The sequence below is a fragment of the Anguilla rostrata genome, chromosome 19 (genome assembly GCF_018555375.3).
Source record: "Anguilla rostrata isolate EN2019 chromosome 19, ASM1855537v3, whole genome shotgun sequence".
NCBI lineage: Eukaryota > Metazoa > Chordata > Actinopteri > Anguilliformes > Anguillidae > Anguilla > Anguilla rostrata.
This window is the reverse complement of record NC_057951.1, coordinates 15712085-15725252: the sequence shown is the minus strand read 5'-3', so window position 1 is coordinate 15725252 and position 13168 is coordinate 15712085. Positions and strand designations below refer to the sequence as shown.

The window sequence follows — 13168 nt, the reverse complement described above, 5'->3', positions numbered from 1 at the left end:
TTGTTCCTTCTAAACTGGAATGAGCTTTGATGGATCATAACGAGCCTGAGCCTCAATAGAGAAGGGCTAAGTACCTACAGCCACCTGCATTCAATTACACCTGATAATTAATCCCATTTTGTAATTACTGGTCTGCGTGAGGTATCCCCTAGCGCTCCAGGAACAGGAAGTGGATGAGATGTTCTCTCTGTCGGAGGCTGATAAAACACACGTTTTTGTGTCCGCACAGACCGTGGCTATTCACAGATCAGTCTGTAACCGTGGCTATTCACAGATCAGTCTGTAACTGTCGAGCAGCATCTTGGGTGGTTGCGACCTTTGGACTCATAAAACGCAAACCAAGCACTGGGGTTTTCCAAGCGCATATGCTTCCTGGTTTCTGGACACCTGGGGGAATTCAGTGCCTGAGACTCAATCCCAGCTTTACCTTACAGGCAAGTCCTCATGGGCGTTTGCGCAAAATTATAACTCTGCTGCTAATTTTTTTTCTGCAAAGCTTTCAAAGAAAAAGTAGTGATTTGCAATTCATTTGCAATTATAGTCGAGCATAGTCGTTCAAAGTGTGTGTGAGAGAGAGAGAGAGAGTGTTTGACAGAGAGAGAGTGTGTGTGTGTGTGTGTGTGTGTGTGTGTGAGAGAGAGAGTGTGTGAGAGAGAGAGAGAGAGAGTGTGTGTGTGTGAGAGAGAGAGAGTGTATGTGTGTGAGAGAGAGAGAGAGAGAGAGAGAGAGAGAAAGAGAGTGTGTGTGCGAGAGAGAGAGAGTGAGAGAGAGAGAGCAGAACAGGTTACCCGATCAGGCCTCTTTGTCGGTAATCATTTTTCATGTTAATAACCCAGGTTATATTTATACTGATATTAATGAGGAGGTCTATCGGCGCTTAATCACACACAGTTTGTTTGGGGTCCTGTGTGACCTCAGAGAGGACAGAGCGGGAGACGCTGGAGTGCCAGTGTGCGCTCGTTACCGTGAAGGCCCGTCACCCAGGCCACGGTGACCGATGTGTTTATCACAGCCCAGACTGGCTGAGGCTCTGCGTTTAAACACACATTTCTCCTTCCTCCGGGTCTGAATCACATCACAAAATACAAAGCCATTTTTATTGTTGGAGGGAAATGTAATCCCTTCCCGTCTCCCACACCCACCCTTCAACAACTCTAATCATCGCTGTTGCCACCTCCCCTGTAGTCCATCACCCTTCACGATGGACTACAAGGTCCATCATCTGTCCAGAGCTCAAGGGCCAGTTCAACACAGGCAGAAAAGCAACAGAAATAACTCCTTTTTTAATTCTTTTTTTTCATTTTTATTTTAATGTGAGGATTTAAACTGCCTCCTAATTAATTCATGTCTATGAATATTTAGTATTTTTGGCCCTTTTTTAATATGTATATGTAACACGTGCCATTTCATAATTTAAAAAAAGCAACAGAAATACCGCTAAAGTCTGTAGGAGTGGAGTGTATAGCGTGAGGTACTGAACCGCACGCAGGGGCCCAGGCTGCTTTTCGCAGGGAGTTGGGTGCGTTTAGCAGGCAGAAGCCCAGAACGCACACAGCCTCGCTCACGCACCAGCGCATGCGCTACGGCTAATTTCTGTCTCCGCGCTGGCGTGCTCCTCCGGCAGGGCGTTAACACGGTCTCCCCTATCTGCGACACCAGAGCACACTTTGGCCTTGCGAGGCAATCATCCCTCCACAGCCAATTCTGCTCTCCTCCTCATCACACAATGAACTTCATTACACTTTCTTTTTTCCCCCCCAACCCTTATTTCTTATTTCATTACTGCAGCCAGCATATGTTCTGCAATTAATATCCATTTTAGCCAGTCCTGACGCCAAGAGTATTTCTTGCGGGTTCAAACATGAGCATAACAGGAAAAAAAAAAAATACTAGCATATGTTTTATCATCACTACTTCTTCTATGGTGAATTCTGCTTTGAATGAACATTATATCAGAGGAAGAATAAGAAAAACGCTCCTCCCCCTGTCCTTGATGGACAGGTTTATTTAGTATAGTGGGTAAAGGGCAAAAGGAGAAGCCGCTATCAGTGCAGTATGCCACATATAGACCGCTAACTGAAAACACACACGTCGAGTCACTAGTCTTTATACAGAGACCGTTTTCTGTGTGAAATTTCAGCTGCAGAGGGGAAATAAAACCACACATATGTACATTGTGATATTACCGTCACTACACAGAAAAAATGTTCAGTGTCAAGGTAACTCTAACAAAGTACATTTTATTCAACTTGGACTCACACTTGTTGATGGTAAATTAATGTTACTGACTTTACGGAATACTTGTTTGCTCTTCTTATCTTTTATTTTAATAGGCTATCAGGGGACAAGTTTTGCAAATTGGCAAGTGCTCTTAACGCTGAAGAAACGTGAACTGAATCTTAGAATTATTGTCACTGTAAGCTGTAATGTATCCAACAGATAGATAAAATTGTTGGAAAAGAGTCTTTGTTGTGTTTTTATGTCCATTGGGAATGTCATGGGACTGCAGAGCGAGGTTTGGCATTAGCTGGCTTTCAGAAAGCTGCGTTTTCCCCCCGAGAAAATTCTACACACACACCACGACCTTCAGCTCACACACGCACCACGACCTTCAGCTTACACATGCATCAAGACCTGCAACTCTCACACACACGCATTACACACACCACGACCTCCAACACCACGACCTTCAGCTCACATCTGCGAACCGCATATCAATCAATCTTCTTCTGCACCAACGGAAACTATTTTTCGAGACCTCTGCATTCGTAATGAACCATTCATGTGAAAGAACAGAAGCCGTGGAAATCTGAAAAGCAGAACGCAAAGAGCACTGACCCGCTTTGAACCCCCCCCCCCGGGAACCATGCTCCAATGACATGGTCCGACTACACAGAACCCTCAAAATCGCATATCTCCAGAGACTACAATCCATCAATTATCTGACAGCAGCCATTATAATACACACCGAATGCCACAACATGTCTGGTACCATGCAGAGAGGCAATAACGTTTCTGCAACACTGGCGTGACACTCGGAAAATGTTTTCAGCATGATGCAGCCAAATGGAGAAAATTCTCCCTTCGTCCTCCTCCTCCCTCCTTCTCTCCCTCCCTCCCTCCTCCCAGGCACCTGAGGCCCATCCCAAACACCCCATTTCCAGCATGAAGCCTGAGGACCCCTTGGCTGGCGCTCTGAGGCATCTGGACGTCTTGAGAAAAGTTTTCCCGCTCCTTTCAAAGTGGTGCTCAGCCCAAATCTGCTAAGGAAAATCTTCACAACTTTCTAACATCCTTCCATGTCTTTAATGTTGTTTTTGGTGTTGGGAGGGGGGGGGGGTTCAGTCAACCAGATGGGGGGGGCATCAGAGCACGGCTCTGGAGGCCTATCAGGGCTCAGTGCTACTGTCCCACAGATGGACCCAAAATGGCCCCCGCCATACGGACAGGCCCAGCCGCTAATGGGCATTAGTGACCGTCTCTGTTCCTGAAACCCGTGCTCCTGAGACCTCTCTGGCGTGTGATGTCGTTTCCTTTCAGCCATTTTTTGTTTTTTAAACTTCGACGAGACCCGCAGGCCGACCGGGAACCGGTCGGGTCTGCGCACACCACGCAGCATTCAGCCAATAGCGACGCAGAAAGACGGAAAAGGGGCGGGGCTAATATACGCATTACAGCATCAGATAAGGTCACAGGCCAGTCGCGACCAGGCGAGGAATGGGACTGAACGCATAGTGCAGAGCTCCTCTTCTCAAACAGTGAAAAAAGCCCTCTCTCTATCACCACAATCCCTTCCCACCACAAGAAGGCCACAAACAATTACACCAAGAAAGGAAGGCCTTGAGCCACTCCATGCTGCTAGGCCTTTTATGAAGGTTTTAAACTTGTGTTAACGGGAGAGGCAGAGTCCTAAAAGAGAAGTAATTGAGTGCGTTTATTATTCATTCGGGAGGCTAAGCTGGAGGGACGCTCGTCCACTGAAAAGAGAGAGAGAGAGAGAGAGAGAGAGAGAGAGAGAGAGAGAGAGACTGACAGGAGCAGCGCTGGGCTGCTGTGACTCATTGCTCTGGATATAAAGCCAGTGTCTCTGACACACGCGCGAGGCCCAACACACACGCACTCACACACGCAAGCTGGCCACATTCAAAATGATTCAGCAGACCGCAACAGGTCCAACTACAAAACACAGCCCCTGACTGTAAGAGCACCTGTTAATGTGAGTGTTCCCTCATCCCTCAGTCCTGTATCTCTCCCCTCCCCCACCCCCCCCCCCACACACACACACACACACACACACACCCCCAACCCCCACCTATGCCCTCCTTAATGCCCCAGCCCCCCCGGCCCCCTTACTGCCCCAGCACCATGTTCAGGTAAGAACACTCTAATCACATATTCTTGTTCACCTTAAAGGGTTAAAGAGCTTCAGGCCGTATAATTGGTAACACAGAGAGATTATTCTATGCCTCTACGGCCTGTACGACAGTTTTATGAGGTCATCACACAGCCCGGGTCTGTCAGACTTCTTCCATTTCCTTTTTTGTTAATAAGCTGAAGTACTGACACTCTCCATTGGTGTAACACAATCCACCGTAATGCTAAAAGACTCGTCGCTTAGGTTACCTGTAGACGGCACAAGGAGCCTGGGATTCTTTCATTTTGCAGGTGAGAAAGCAGAATGATATAAAGCTGCTGTTTTTTTCCCGCACAGACAGAAACGTGCGAAGCCCGCCCTGCTAAGTTATCAGAAGCGTGTGTGTGTGTGTGTGTGTGTGAAGACAGCTCGGCTTGTGTCCCCAGGATGGGTTCACACACGCTTTCTAAAAAATTTCCTCTGGCAAGAGGAATTTGATGAGACACATTGGTGATCTGAAGACGGAGATGAAGTGATTATATTTCTCGCTCCGCTGTAATCACAGTCAGAGACGTCCTCTGCACATTGTCTGTTTTTAAACAGGCCCTGTGGGGGGGACAGCCCCAGCAGCCCCACTCTGCAGTGCACCGTCTGTAATGGGAAACCACTCTGCAGTTACGTTCTCCCCTAAAGCCCTCCTCGAACACGGCTTCTGTCAGACGCATCACACCCTGCCGGAGGGCTCAGCTCTGCCCCGAGTCCAAGTCTGCACCTTTTGAAACCAGCCTTATTAACAATGCCACCACGAGAGGACGCCACACACAGAACAAACGTGTTCAGTCTTCCAAGGCCGACTGAGCACTGCTGAATAGGAGCGCTGTGCTCTTCTCTGCTGCTCTGTCAGTGGCTGTATTATGCGGCAGGTGACACCTCTGATAGAGACGGTTTGCCTCCAGGCCGAAGGCTTTCTGAGTGCAGCCACAGCCTCATGGACAGCGCCCGTTTAGAAAGAGCTGCCCTCCTTTCAATTCATCTTCTTTTTCTTTTTTTTTTGCTTTATTCAGACAAGAAGAAAGCAGAGAGAGAAGGGATCTCACGCACTCACACACACACACACACACACACACACACGCGCTCACATGCTCGCTCTCACACACACACGCACACTGATAAAACTCACCAATCACACCTCAATCACAAACCCATCAGCCATTTTGATGGACTATGCCTGAGCCAGCTTAGCCGTGGCAAGCAGGATAATAAAGGACTCATGAAGAAGAACAATGAAAGACTCATTATAAGCCATTTTTCTACAATTAAATCTGCTCCCTAATATTTTCCATTAATCATTCAATTACTGAAATGTGCCTTTGCATCACTGGATCAGGTGTTTCAATTCACGTAAAACGTATGTGTAAACATGCATGCGTGTGTGCATGCGCATACACACGCTCAAGAATAACTATGTACAGGATAGCCTTGCATCATCATTGGGCTGAATGGCCTGTTCTCGTCATTTATGTTACGCAACAAACCCAGAATCATTCATTCTTCCCGTTCCAGTAACAAACAGTAAGCAGAGCAGAGAAGTCTCAATGCTGCCTCCAGTCACTGCCAGCATCAGTAAACCAGACCTCACCCACCATCCCCTATACCTTTACACAGCAGCGGACACCTCACATACCCCAAAGCCATCTGACTGCAGACCGCCTCCGACAGCAACACCATGCACTGCAGCACCGTGGACAGTGTCCATTTTTAAAAAGCAGCCTTTTTTTTTTTTCTTCTCACATTTATTTTATTTCCTTATTCAGCCATTCTGTGTACTTTTCAGACTCAAACAGCACGTGCTACATCAAGCTGGAGAAAACCTCTTTCAACAACACCAACTGCTGGAATTCTGTCATCACAGTTTCTTTTAACAGATAGTTTTACAGAAGTGTGTGTGTGTGTGCGGTGAATGTTGCCATAACTGCACCAGGGATTTATGCTCAGCCCCCTCCCCAGGGGAGTGGAGGTTTGGGGGCAAGGACACAAGGTAAACACCATTCCCTAATCATATCTCATCTGGAATATAATCATATTTAATCTGTAATGCAATCACGCTTCATCAGCACAGAACTGAAGGGGGAGACACAGGACAGGAGCAGATGCTCAGCTAATTATCCGCATTGGAAATATATATTTATTTATGCTCTGCCCTTTGGGGGGACGGGGGGGGGGGGAGAGGATAAATCCCAGCCCCCCCCCAGACCCCCCAGCTCACTGATCTAGTCCCTTCACATCCAGCCAGTGTGCGCACAAGTGTGCTGTCTTTTCTTCCTGTTAGTCCACATAGTTTGTGCAACGAGTTGCAAAACAACTATTTTCTTCTTCTTTCCCCCGAATTCTGACCTTTGGAGGTTCTAATGAGGTGCAGCCCTCCGGTAATTATGTTAATTGTGTATGTAATATAAGTTGTACATACCTTATAATGGCTCTGAATTCATTGGAATATGTCATGTCACTCTCTGAGCATAATGCGAATGTACGTCTAGGCATACAGAGAGAGTATCTCCATCCAATAAACATTGCCGGGGTACTTACAGTCAGGGAAACGCTTATAGTCATTTAAAAACCACCCCTCCCACGCGAAGTGCGTGTAAACCCCCCCAACAATAGACGATTTGACTTTATCCACTGAGTCACTCCAATATGCAGAAAAATATGCAAAGCGCATTTCGAAGCTAAAGCTGAGGCCAAATGCAGCCGTGCCCACACTCGTTTAGTCAGTCGGCAGGATAATTTGACAACAGCCCTCGTCGTTACAATGGTGATTGATGTTACGCGGATGAGAGCCGCGTTTGTGATTAAAATGCCAATGACTTACCGATGAGGGGGGTTCTGATTGAGGCAATGATTAGGTACATAATTAACAATTTCATATTCATGCCCTCCTTGATATTAATCGGAATTAATTCTCTGTGAATGAATGGAGCATATGCTAATTGATCAAGTCAGGGAAAAGGTATCCATACAGATGGTTGTTTGCGCCAAAAATAAATCTTTTCATTTAAGATTTGACTTGGGGTTTGGCAGAGGTGTAGCAGAAAGATCCAACTCAAAGCCACCGTAAACAAAGGAACAAGTCCAAACTCCAACGATGTGCCAGCTTGTCATTTCAGTGAGGGGCGCAGTTTGATGTTCTGTCTGAAGCTCTGGACAGATCCACAGTTATTTCCAGTCTAATGTACTACTATTTCTGCTCTCTATGTTTAGCAGAAATATAAGTATATTAAACTGGAATTATTTGTAACTCATTCGGGCCTGCAGTTTGATTTAAGGATTTGAACTTCCGCCCCGGACAGCAAATCAGAATCCCATTCGGCAATTACACGCAATTCATCTATTTTAATTACGAACGGGAAGCACAGAAGCAAAGGGCGGTATTTATAAGGACCTCGTATGAATCAGCTCGCGGGACTCGCAACCTTTTTACTCTATTCCACGAGCAAATCGTAAATTCAGTTGCTTGACATTTTCATTTAGCAGCGTTTTGAGCGGCCTGCCCGTTCTCCCCGATTCACTCTTGGCGGCGGCGTGCCCGGTGAAACCGTTGCTCCTTTTTATTTATTCCATCAGTCGTGGTTCATTTGGACGATTTGTCTCGTGCGGCGTAGCGTGTAACACTCCTGGGGGATGGATCGGGTTATTCCTCGCGGCTCCACGGCCCTGGATTGCTCGCAGCGCGCGGCGGCGGCACACTCGAGCTACGCACATTTGCATGCCGCATTAACTTGATTTGGAAGAAGTGGGACCGGACCGATACAGAGCAGGGCCTGCATATTTTAAATATGCACCGGGTCCCATATTTCGTTCCTCAGAGGTTAAAAGAAAAATATGGAAAGCATGTCTGAATTGATAGGATTATGGGAGTCAGAATATGGAGCTAAGCATAGACAAAAAAGAGATTAATAATATTTATAGTGCTTTATGCAAAATACTTCTGCTGCTGTGCTGAACTATACCTTGCAATAAACCTGAATTGCATTGTACGGTGGTAAAAGTAATAAAACTATAATTGAGGTAACATTAAATGTGCTTCACTTAAAGCAGCCCAGGTTTTTGCCCAGTTTGCTTTTTCAGTTTCCACAGTAGGGCGCCTTTGTTACGCTGCCTCTGTAAAAAAGCCCTACGAAATAGAATTTCATCATTAGAAAGTGTATGTATGAGTGTGTGCGCACAAGTCTCTATGTGCATTCATCCACTTGGATGGATCCACTCAGCGTGCAGAGTGATACCCACAGGTGGGTCCGGCTCCTGTCAGTCACTCGGACACGCTGCTGCAGCAGCTGCTGCGGTGGTGGTTCGCTGACATTCAGGAGCCGCAGGTGCGATGACGCGCTCGCGATGCCGTTCGCAACGGGACAGCACAATGTCAGCGACGACAAGCATTACCTTATCAGCCCGACCTCGCCTTGACAGACGCCACGCGGCCGAGAAGCCCTCCAACATCCCAGGTAAAGGAGCCAACCAACCTGAGTTTCCCACACAGTCTTATCTCCTGTGTATCATCAGTAATCCACAGAACAGCAACAGGATCAAACGAGGAATAAAGCCCATGCAATGGCGGGCCTGCTGGGCCTGTTTAGCCTCATGCAGCCCTCCACACACCAGTTCTGCATCACCAAACTGCATTATAAATACAGAAATACGCACAAATATGATTTTCCTCACATAAACAGAGGGCAAAACATTTATTTGCCAACATGTAAAGATAAAATCTACTGTCCAAACTATACCCTCACCAACATACTTAATCATATTTAATGGCTTGTTATTAATGTTATGCGTACTATATATATATTCATGCTGTGTATATATTTGGGTGTAGATTAGCATCATTAACTTTCATTAGCGCCTTAATGACGTGGCGTATATATACTGGTTACTCCCGCAATGTTGTTTGCCATAGCTCTCGCACTACTGCTCAGGCAACACCGACAGGGTTACATTTATTTCCTCTTACGCTTACACTGTAGACTGGGGGATCTGTAATGTCTCACAATCTGGGAAGTGTACACCCCTCCACCCGCCCCTAACATGACTGAGCGGCATTAATAACCAACCACCCATTTAGTCTAATAATACACTTGTTAACTTTTTTAAATGAGAGCCGACTGTGGCAGCAATTATCGTCCGTGCGCGGCCACTGGCGCGCGGTTATTGAGCTAATTGTCTGATCAAGTCGGGGATAAATTGGAAGGGAGATGGAAATAAGCGGAGGTTCGACGCCGCCGAGCTCGCGTCGGTGGAGACAGACGGACGGCGGGCGAGATGGGCTCTACGCTCGAGCGCAAAGGCGCATGGCCGCGTCCAGATGGTAAGAGGGAGGACGCGGGGCACGCCAATCACCAGACACGCGGCGACACACGGGCACAGAAACGGGAAAATTAGCATGTAATTACAGGACGCGCGCTTCCCAGAATACGGGCTGATCTTTTGGAAATCGGCCCCCGCGCGCGGCTGCGCGGTGCAGAATGAGCTCCTAAAATAGTGATGACACGGACAGCTTCAAGCACAATTACCCAATTTCTTCGAGATCTCTCACAGCATGGTGCTGACTTTACAGCTTTGAGCTTTGAGCTTTAAAGATCAGCTTCAGTTTGTTTTGAACAATACCCAGCCTGTAGAAGTGCACACTTGAATCATGCTTTGTATGTGATTGATATTAACCAGGATATTCATGATTACATATATACAATATACGTTTTTAAAAAAATCCCAAATGGACAAACGTGACAAACTTGGGATTTCTTGTCTCCATCCAGGTTATCTGACAGTGCTATTCTACAAGGCATCGCTAATTTCAAAGATTTATCTGCCACCTAGCGGTAAGAGAGCGTATGTTACCTGATGCAACATGCAGGTCTCAATCAACTGCCCACTGCACGTCAGCCTCACTTGAGTGATGCATATAAAGCAACATTAGACTGGATTATAAATCTATCGTCATGTGCATGGACTTCAATTAGTGCATGCCCACTTTTATGATACATGGATTACAATGCTATTGGCAACATATAACAAAGCTCCTTTGATATGCACCATTGTGATGCTATTTAAATTATGCCCTCATCCAGGGCATGTCATATTCTTTCTTCTAATGAAGAATTCAAAAACATGAGCAGCACTGTGTTAAGAAGTTTAAGGAAAAACTATGAAAGAACTCAAGCACATGTTATCAACCACCTTAATTAAGGAAATGATTAGTGATAACAAACACCAGCATACACACGGGGGTCCCCCTGGCCCAAACGTGACAATCCCTGTTCTAGCTAAAGATACCTCCTGAAAATTGACCTTAAAAAAGGTCCAATAGGTGGCATTTTTCACTGTTCAGTGGCAGTCTAATTATGGACAAAATTGTTTCACCAGACCCAGTCTCATATTAGAAACCTGCACGTTTGATATCACCAGAAGACAAATTACTAATCACAGCTCGCATTGTAATTTCACTGAGAACAATATATCATATCATTATTTATGAACGCTATTTAATGTCACTTTCTAATTTGTCTAATCTCACTACACCGCAATAGTAGTCTCCTTATTGAATAGTAATATTTCACTTTTGGAATGAGGGCAATACCAATTTCAAGATATGGTTTAAGAGACAAGATAATAACCTTTCAACATGCACAGTATTGCTCCGTAACTCATCTTGAACCGTATTAAATGATCCACATAATACGAGTATATTTGCAACGACTCCATTCAGACGGCTCGCGCTGCAGAAATCTACATTCAAGACCTGCACGTGAACGCATTTTTACAATGCCCATTTCACCATTTTACTCACCAGCACTTCAAAGGCCTTTACGTCTCGCAGGCGTATTCCGGGTCTCAATCCGTTTTTTTTTCCAACCCCATAAAGTGGCATGTTACACGCCAGAATGGGCGTAAACAACAGTCCGTTTTGGCCCAGGTCCGAACTAAAGTTTGCTGACACAATTTGTAATCCATCCAGTTATATTTGTATATCCTCAGGAGCAGACTGACTTGAGAATCCCAGAACTGAAGACATCCGAACGCCAGGAAGCTCAAACCCAAGACCAAAACAAACACAAATAGAGTGCTTCTGCACAAGGACTAAAGTAGGATATTTTTAGTAAAAAGGCATGTGGACAGGATTGTTTGGGGGGGCGGATAGTTATTACCTATATTATATTTGAACTTAAACACTTTAAAACCGTGTTTTATAAACTAAATTTTAACGCATTTAAAATGTCAAACAAACACATCAACAGAAAGCACGAGCGGCTGCAGCGCAACAGCCTTGATTGCTGATGCGCCTCACCTGGTTTTAGTGGTTTGAATGCAGTGGCCTACCATTGGTCAGCGGCAGTTTACCTGCTGCCTGTAATGGGACGTTTTCACCACCAGATGGTGTTCTCAACCATAAAGCGGCGTCGGAATATATTACTGATCTTTCACGATGTCTAAATACTGTTGTTTCAATTAACCTGCTGCCACTTAGGAGACTGTTTCGATTTGCAGCAATGCTACGTAGCCATTTTCCAAATAAAACACGACAAAACATTATGCTTTTTGTGGCAAGTTAGCAGTTAATTTTTTATTTGGTCTGCAAAGTCTTACCAAACAGTAGGTTAATATATCAAACCATTAGATTTTTTTTTTCTTTTCACTTAATACATACAAAAAAACACTATAAAATGTCACTCATGGCTGCAGTACGATTTCAACTTCCATTTTAACATTCACATAACAAACCATTACTACATCTTTCTCCATACAAAAGTCTTGTCACCGATTACATTCTTTGATTTTGGATCATAACATCTCACAGGCAATCGCATTATGCGTTTTGTTGGATTGCCTCCTCTATCAATATAAGACACATTTCCTTTCATAAAGAAAATCTCAAAATAAATAAATTCTTGCAACAGTACTGTAGTTAGACTGACAGATATTGATCTTGCGTATCTTATGTTTTCCTGTGCTTGTATAAAAAAACAAAATGGCACTGTGCTTTCGTGTCTTTGGCTGAAACAGGCTGCTGATAAGAAACTGGTGCCCTTAGCTCACAAAAAAACTGATGAGATTTGGCCAATTCAAGTTGAAAATAAAAAGAATCTGTTTTGCAAATTCTACATTCAAACATCAGGAAAACAGTTTTTTAAAAAATGATTTCCATAAAAGGAAAATAAAACCTAGCTGGCTCTGCCTGGCCTATAAGAAGAGGGCATGGCTTGTGAAGCTAATTAGCATGGAACGCGGCTGCTATGATGTCACAAAGGGCATGCTCAAAGGTTAATACAAATTTGGCACAATGCTTGAATGGTAAATTCTGTCTTTTTTCCCCATGAAAAAAGTCTTTGCATTTTTTGGTGCGTTTCTGGGATAGGCTCATTGGACTGGGGGAGGGCAGGGGCGGGGGGGTGCGGGGGGGGGGGGGTGTTCTAGGGCACAGAGACGCGGAAGGGGCTCCCGGGCACGTTCTCGTCTCCCCACTTGACGATGAGGATGTAGTCGCCCTTCTCCCGCACCGTGTACGTCACGTTGTACACCCTGTTGCCCATGTGTTTGACGTACACTTCCTCGCAGGGGGTCTTGGGTCCATGAATGCCCACCATCAGCATGTTCGTGCCTGTGAGAGGGCAAGAGATGCACTGTCACTGCTCTGAGTGGTCAGCAGAGGTGTCGAGCACTGGCGCCTGTCATATCTGGTCAGGCTAAGCGAGCACTGTTAGCTATTTGTTTAGATTTTAGGGACTACATTTTCCAGAATGCATTGCAATAAAAATGCTTTGA

At 45.4% G+C, this 13168-nt stretch overlaps 3 protein-coding genes across 11 annotated transcripts in view; 1 reads left to right on the top strand and 2 right to left on the bottom strand.

Annotated features, from left to right (window-relative positions):
• Window positions 1–11693, bottom strand: part of LOC135245908 (uncharacterized) — a 32497-nt gene extending 20804 nt beyond the window's left edge. For both annotated transcript variants that reach the window (XM_064319284.1, XM_064319285.1), the window contains exon 1: window positions 11196–11693. The gene's annotated coding sequence lies outside the window, so the exon portion shown is untranslated. The remainder of the gene's footprint in view (window positions 1–11195) is intronic.
• The window catches only part of LOC135245909 (glutamate receptor-interacting protein 1-like), a 402070-nt gene that overhangs the window by 248558 nt on the left and 140344 nt on the right, over window positions 1–13168 (top strand). The gene's annotated exons all lie outside the window — the stretch shown is intronic.
• Window positions 11936–13168, bottom strand: part of LOC135245907 (filamin-C-like) — a 36442-nt gene continuing 35209 nt past the window's right edge. For all 3 annotated transcript variants that reach the window (XM_064319281.1, XM_064319282.1, XM_064319283.1), the window contains one exon: window positions 11936–13004. In XM_064319281.1, coding sequence (XP_064175351.1) covers window positions 12817–13004 — 188 coding nt within the window. In that variant the 3' untranslated portion in view covers window positions 11936–12816. The remainder of the gene's footprint in view (window positions 13005–13168) is intronic.